The sequence below is a fragment of the Gymnoscopelus braueri genome (genome assembly GCF_963280865.1).
Source record: "Gymnoscopelus braueri genome assembly, chromosome: 15".
In the NCBI taxonomy this organism is placed as follows: domain Eukaryota; kingdom Metazoa; phylum Chordata; class Actinopteri; order Myctophiformes; family Myctophidae; genus Gymnoscopelus; species Gymnoscopelus braueri.
In genome coordinates this window covers 35,794,640-35,802,139 of record NC_137620.1, presented here as the reverse complement: position 1 = coordinate 35,802,139, position 7,500 = coordinate 35,794,640, and the positions used below count along the sequence as shown (strand labels likewise).

Below are 7,500 nucleotides of genomic sequence, written 5' to 3'. Positions count from 1 at the left end.
CAGAGACTGCACTTTCAATTGTGCCACTGGCCGCCTTGTGGGGAAACGGATGAATACAAGATGTAATTACAGTGTAACATCATGGGGCACATGCACGTGTTCGCTGTTATGAGCCTAGGCACGCTTTGTGCATTTGAAAGAAATTATCTGTTGGTTTTCAAGCCAATTGTCCACAATTGACACGTGCACACCCACGAGCACAAACGCTAACAGGCTTAGTTTTGCCTTCGAGGTATTTTTTACATTGTTAGACATCAGAAACAAAAAGCACTGGACGAAAGGCAGGTGAACAGGGAACGCAAGCGAGCTAATTTCACAGAGATAAGTGGGCTAATTGCGAGATGCAAGTGTGCTAATTTCACACCACAGCACTCTGTGGAAATGCACTTGCGGTTCAGGAAGCCAGCTACTACAACGGTTCCTGTTCTCCTGAGTCCAACTCACCTGTTTTCAGACTACACAAAGCCCAACAATAATGGCTGGCCGAATGCCCGGGCAAAATAAAAACAAATTGTACAGCTTGTAAAAAAGTACAGCTATTTTTGACTCGCTTGATGTTGTTGTTGTTTTTTTCTTCTCCTACAGTATTGTTAGTTACATGCTGGGCATTCTGGGCACGTCATAATAGCAGAACATTTGTAGTTTTAGTGGAAATAGCCGTCTGTTTTCTGCAAAGAGATTTGGCGTATATAGGGAAAAATGTGTGAACCAAGTATAGACCCTAAAACATAGGGCATGACGATCATTAGGTTGTTTTGATGCACAGGTACTGTGTTACTGTGAAAACACTCCAGAGAATTTTCGCACACACGTGCATATATGCACACGCGCACTTTTAGATCCAGTCCTATTTTAAAAGTCTGCGTATGGGGGACTCGCGTATCCGCGCGCCTGGTGTAGCCGCTATCATTGATAATCACTTGGATCTAAACAAACGCGCTGTACGCACCACGCATACGCTCGCTTTGAAAACTCTGGTGTAGATCGGCCGTTAGCCATGTGGTTGTGCTTTACTCGGCTCTAGTCCATAGTCCAACTTTTTTTTTTCCTTGAACCCTAGCATCCGTATGCTGACGGTGACATTAGCTGAAAATAGCAGATCTGCAAGCTCACTGTTTTCGTTTGGTGTAGACAGAGGGGAAAAAAAAGAGCAGACCAAATACAGAGCCAAAGGGCAAGTTCACTAAGTATTGAGGGTTTAACGCATGCATTACGACCTAGAACGCATCTTTGTCGTTTTAGATTTATTTGGCTATTCAAAAATAGTAGATCTGCTATTTTTGAAAGATCTTGAATTGTTTCGGCAAATCTTTGAATATATATTTTTTTAAAGCGAACATTTGTAACTCAAATCTTTGCTTCTGGGGGGTCCCTGGAACAAAATATTTTGAGATGGAGGTCCGCGGCAAAAAAGTTTGAGAACCACTGATGTAGCCACATAGGTTTTTTCAAAGAACTGTTAGGATTTAGAAGACATTTAGTAGAATCGGCCTCAGGTCTTAATGGGTTAAGTGGTTAAAAGTCTGAAAATAGACATTATTAACATGCCATCTCTCTCAGCTAAGGTGTCCTTGGCCTGAAAAAACACTGAAGACCTCTGGCCTAGTCGGCCTGTCCCTACCTGCACTCTCCCTGCATGCATGCACTTTCATCATCAGTGCACGTGTGCACGTAGCACTGCTGCTGATGAAACACGTGTCAACAATCATTCTGCTCTTCAAAGTGACCGTCGTCAGTTCTTCTCAGACTGGATTCATCATATTAATCAGTTCTATCTATAGTCAGTGGTGGAAAGTAACAAAGGACATTTACTCGAGTACTGTCCTTAAATACGAGGTACAGAGTACGTCCATTTTTCAATACTTTATACTTCTACTCCACTACATCTCAGACGCAAATGTTTTAACCCTTTAAGACCTGAGGCGATTCTTAAAAACGTTTTCTAAATCCTAACAAAAATCCCCCAAGAAAGATTTTTCAAAAATAGCAGATATACAAGCTCATAGCGCGGCACTCGGTGCCGCGCTATGAGCTTGTATATCTGCTATTTTTGAATAGCCAAAGAAATCTTAAGTGACACAGATGTGTTCCAGGTCTTAATGGGTTAATTAAAGGAAAAATGTAGTTGCAAGATACTTTGTAGATTTATATTATTACAAAACATATGAACCAATTAAGCTCTATTTTGTATATTCAGCTATTCTTGTATATATGCTATTTTCACTATTTCTTTTCACATTTCAGAAAATGTCAGTTGTTTTACTCGGTAAAGGATCAATACAATGTTGTTTCAATACAACAACAATGCATTGATATTACAAAGAAAATGTAATTTGTAATTTGTACTTTTGAATACTTAGTTCAGTACTTTAATATACTTAAAGGAGAATTTTGGACTAAAGTTTTCTTACCTTTTCTATGACGTTATGATATCTTAGGATGAATGGTACAGTAGAACATTTTCATAACTCCACCCCTGAGCCGCCACAGCTTAAAAGGTGCGCGGATAGGCCTTAGGTTAGATAACATATTTTAATAGCTTTTTTTTTAGTTTTTTTGTGAGAGATCTGACGTTCATAGTGACAGAACACTGTCCAAAAAAAAAAAAAAAAAAAAAAAAGAACAGAAGTCTCGCTAGACGAGATTGAAATCTCGAGATTTCAATCTCATCTAGCGAGACTTAGGTTTTTTTTTTTTTTTTTTTTTTTTGGTTGCATAGTGTTCTGTCACTATGAACATCAGATCTAAAAAAATAAAATAAAAAAAAAAGCTATTAAAATATGTGATCTAACCTATCCGCGCACATTTTAAGCTGTAGCGGCGGACCAGGGGTGGAGTTATGAATTTTTTTCACTGTACCATTCATCCTAAGATATCATAACATCATAGAAAAGGTAATAAAACTTTAGTCCAAAATTCCCCTTTAAAAGCAATGTAAATGGTTAACAGTTAATATGTCTGGTCTTATGCCCATATCCTTCCAAGCCTTACATTCATGTGTGGCCCTCCTCTGACAAGGTCGACACATTTGATGTCTCCCCGGGACCCAAACTAGTCAAAATAGCCGATCTACAAGCTTGTAGATATGCTATTTTCACTAGTTTGTATTTTATAATCGTCCATAAATCGTAATCGAGGCAAAAGTTTGAAATAGTCGCGATATTGATTTAAAGTCCTGTGCCCGGGCCTACCTCAGCCATTATTATGTGTACCGTATTTTCCGCACTATAAGGCGCACCGTCAGTGCACCTTATAGTGCGGATGCGCCTTATAATCCGATGCGCCTTATATATGTATCAATATTGGTTCCCTTGGTTTCCGCACTATAAGCCGCACCGTCAGTGCGCCTTATAGTGCGGATGCGCCTTATAATGCGGTGCGCCCTATATATGAAAATAATACATTTATTGAAGGTGCGCCTTATACTCAGATGCACCTTATAGTGCGGAAAATACGGTACTGTACTTGCTCACCAGTGGTGGAAAGTAACTAAGTACATTTACTTAAGTACTGTACTTAAGTACAATTTTGAGGTATTTGTACTTTACTTGAGTATTTCCAATTTCTAATACTTTTACTTCTACTCCACTACATCTCAGAGGCAAATATTGTACTTTTACTCCACTACAATTATTTGAAAACTTTAGTTACTAGTTACTCTTCAGATATAAACTATGATATAATGAAACATACATTAACCACTTTAGCCCTATTTTATACATAGGCTATTTGAAAATAGCAGATATACAAGCTCACAACGCGTCGCGATGCGACGCGTTGTGAGCTTGTAGATCGGCTATTTTCAAATATTTAGTACTTTTACTTTTGGTACTTTAAGTACATTTTGATGCCAATACTTTTGTACTTTTACTCAAGTAAATTTTTAATTCTGGACTTTCACTAGTAACAGAGTATTTTTATATTGCAGTATTGGTACTTTTACTTAAGTAAATAATTTGAGTACTTTTTCCACCACTGCTTATAGTGCGGAAAATACGGTACTGTACTTGCTCACACAAACACACTAGTCCCCCCCCTCTCTCTCTCTGTACCTTCTCCCAGTAGAAGCGCAGCTGGCTGAGCCAGGGGAAGGAGTTGACGTCCTTGCAGCCCAGCCTGCCCAGGCTGTCGATGACGTCTCTGCCGTGGACCTCCACCGTCACCAGAGCCACCATCTTCACACGCTGGGCCTGGGACAGGGTCCCACGCAGCACCTCCGAGTACACGCCCAGCATGGACATCTGACACACACAGAGAGAGAGAGTGGTGGAAAAAGTACTCAAATGTTTTACTGAACCCTTTAAGACCTGAGAAGATTCTAGAAATGTCTTCTAAATCCAAAAAAAAATTATTTTTTTTTCCTCGATTTTTCAAAAATAGCAGATCTACAAGCTCATAGCGCGGCACTCGGTGCCGCGCTATGAGCTTGTATATCTGCTATTTTTGAATAGCCTAAAGAAATCTAAAAGTGACACAGATGCGTTCCAGGTATTAATGGGTTAAGTAAAAGTATCAATACTGCAATGTAAGAAGTACTCTGTTAGAAGTAAAAGTCCGGAATTCAAAATTTACTTGAGTGAAAGTGCAAAGGTATTGGTATCAAAATGTACTTAAAGTACCAAACGTAAAAGTACTACAATGTTTGAAAATAGCCTACAGTAGGTATAAAATAGGGGTAAAGTGGTTAATGTATGTTTTATTATGTAATAATTTATATCTGCAAAGTAACTAGTAACTAAAGTTTTCAAATAATTGTAATTGAGTGAAAGTACAATATTTGCCTCTGAGGTGTAGTGGAGTAGAAGTAAAAGTATAGACAATTTAAAATACTCCAGTAAAGTAAAAAATACCTCAAAATGTTACTTAAGTTGAGTAAATGTAGACAGACAGACAGACAGACAGACAGACAGACAGACAGACAGACAGACAGACAGACAGACAGGCAGACACAGACACAGACAGACAGACAGACGATTAACGAGCAATTGTTTGAAAGGAAATTCTAAGAACAGTGTGATGTGAATAGCAAATCAGAAACACTTGTTTGAAAAATTCAACGATTTTCTGAAACAAAAGGCCGCTGGACAAGTGTTTTTTACAAGTCAGTGATAAATGAACGTGTCTCTTTTAATACTGTGTAATGATCCTGAAACCTTGTATCTCCATATTTAAGGTTTATATTTTTGTTCCATAAATGAATGCCCTATTGCATAACATAACATAACAGCATCACACAAAATAGACAACAATCTTGCAATGCATCTCGATGCAATGAGAGCTTTGAGATGTACATTTTTTTTCTATTTTCACTACTTTTGTAAAATGTGCAAAATGTGCAAAATAGGGACACCAGGTTGAAAGTAGTTAAGTCTGTCAGTGGGTTTTATAAATATTAACAAGAGCTTGTGTGACTAGATAATAACTACATTGGATCCATTGGGAGCACAGGTTCTTTTGTCCATTTCCTGATAAGTTACACTTTTTGGACGTACAAGGTTTTCGCCAGACAGCGATGAATTATAGCGAATTGAAAGGGACTATGTGAATCGGAGAGAAATACTTCAGGCTAGCGTACTAACTTACACCAGCTTGTCTGCCAATTTCTCTCGGAGGAAAACGAAAAACAAAAAGACAAAAAAAAATATGTGCCAAGAGCAAAGCTTGAGCAGTAATCAGCAGGGTGTGTGTCTTAACCCTTTAGGACCCGGGAACGCATTTTCAGATTTCATTGGCCATTCAAAAAAAGTAGCAGATATATATAAGCACCGCGCTATGAGCTTGTAGATCTGCTATTTGTTTTAGAAAAATCGTCAAAATTTGTGGAAATCTTTGAATATTTTAAATTTGAACGAACATTTGTAAAATATTTTGTTCCAGGGACCCCCCTAGAAGCAAAGATTTGAGTTACAAATGTTCGCTTTAAAAATATATATATATTCAAAGATTTACACACATTTTCTGGATTTTTCAAAAATAGCAGATCTACAAGCTCGTAGCGCGGCACTCGGTGCCGCGCTACGAGCTTGTATATCTGCTATTTTTTGAATAGCCAAAGAAATCTTAAAATGACACACAGATGCGTTCCCGGTCTTATTGGGTTAAAAAAAAAAACTGGAAACGTAAGGCTAAATCATTCATTCCGAATATCAATAATACATATATTTTCAGAATCAAAGGTGTTTCAAAAATAATGGCTATGACTTCTATCTCAGGCAAAAAAAAAAAAAAAAAAGAACTCTGTGATGAGCATAATAATAACGCTCCTCGTTTTTCTTGCCCCGAGTCGCGGCCCGACTTTCTCACCTGCTTTTTCATCATGGCCTTGAGTTCAGACCGGTTGCCTCGCTCCTTGCCCAAGACGAGACACTTGGTGATGTCGGTGGTCCACTGGATCTGACTGGCTGTGATCAGCATCTGAGGAAACACACACACACACAAACGTCCTCCAGAATCTGTCTCTGTCTGTCTCCAGGTTGATGTTTTGTAGCCTGCTATGTGTTACTCTTTTGTTATCCCATTAACCCATTCAATCCGATCCTGTCTTCAGGTTTCTGAAAAACGTATGTTGCTATATCTAGTGGTGCTCAAACTTTTTCACGTCAAGGACCACCCAAAATGATATGTATTTGGCCACGGATCCCCCCCCCCCCCAGAAGCAAAGATTTGAGTTACAAATGTTTGCTTTAAAAATATATATATTCAAACTAAGATTTGCACACATTTTCATTTTTTTCCCCAAAAAATGCAGATCTACAAGCTCATAGCACAGCACTCGAATGAATGAATGAATGGGTTAAAACCTGACACGATTCTACAAATGCCTTCCAAACCAGTAGATCTATCAAGATTGTTCAAACAGCTTGTATATCTGCTATTTTTGAATAGCAAGCCAACGCTAACATTTTACCGATGCTTTTCCTGGATTGAATGGGTTATTAATCTTATTCCATTTTCATATCCATCATCATTATAACATTGCATCACCATATCCCTTCACCCCGAAGCACAGATACAAATGCAATATCCTCTGTCTTTGTCCTTTGTTCCAACATCATACACTCCGTAAGAAAACACATCATTGTGCACGTTCACGTTTCAGTCCCGCATGCCTTCACAGTATTACCAATTAAAAGTGCACAAATGGATTAAACACAAAAAAAGCCGAAGCTCGTTTCCATGGTGGTCCGTTATAAAACAAACAACACCAAACAAACTATAAACATCCATACACAAAAACACACAAATAATAAATACTAATATAGACAGTTAAAAACAGTACAACAAGCGGATAAGGCCTGCTTGTCCAGGCCTAGTTCTGCTGTTTCTCAGCTGTATTCAATAGGCCTCGTTAATCAACCCACAGCAGGCATTTGTGTTGAAAATATATCCACTGCGCGATTAAATATAGGCCTACTCTAATCTAACATCACAAAGGATTTACATCAACACTCTCTGACATGAAGGATTAATATTCATGCAACGTTGTTGGTTGGTTGGTGG

General features: G+C 38.5%; 1 protein-coding gene across 1 annotated transcript in view; it reads right to left on the bottom strand.

Moving 5' to 3' along the window:
- dnah2 (dynein, axonemal, heavy chain 2) overlaps positions 1-7,500 on the bottom strand; it is a gene marked incomplete at both ends in the record, with an annotated part of 428,475 nt that overhangs the window by 197,755 nt on the left and 223,220 nt on the right. The window contains 2 exons of the mRNA XM_080450915.1: positions 4,053-4,241; positions 6,304-6,414. Coding sequence (XP_080307041.1) covers positions 4,053-4,241; positions 6,304-6,414 — 300 coding nt within the window. The remainder of the gene's footprint in view (positions 1-4,052; positions 4,242-6,303; positions 6,415-7,500) is intronic.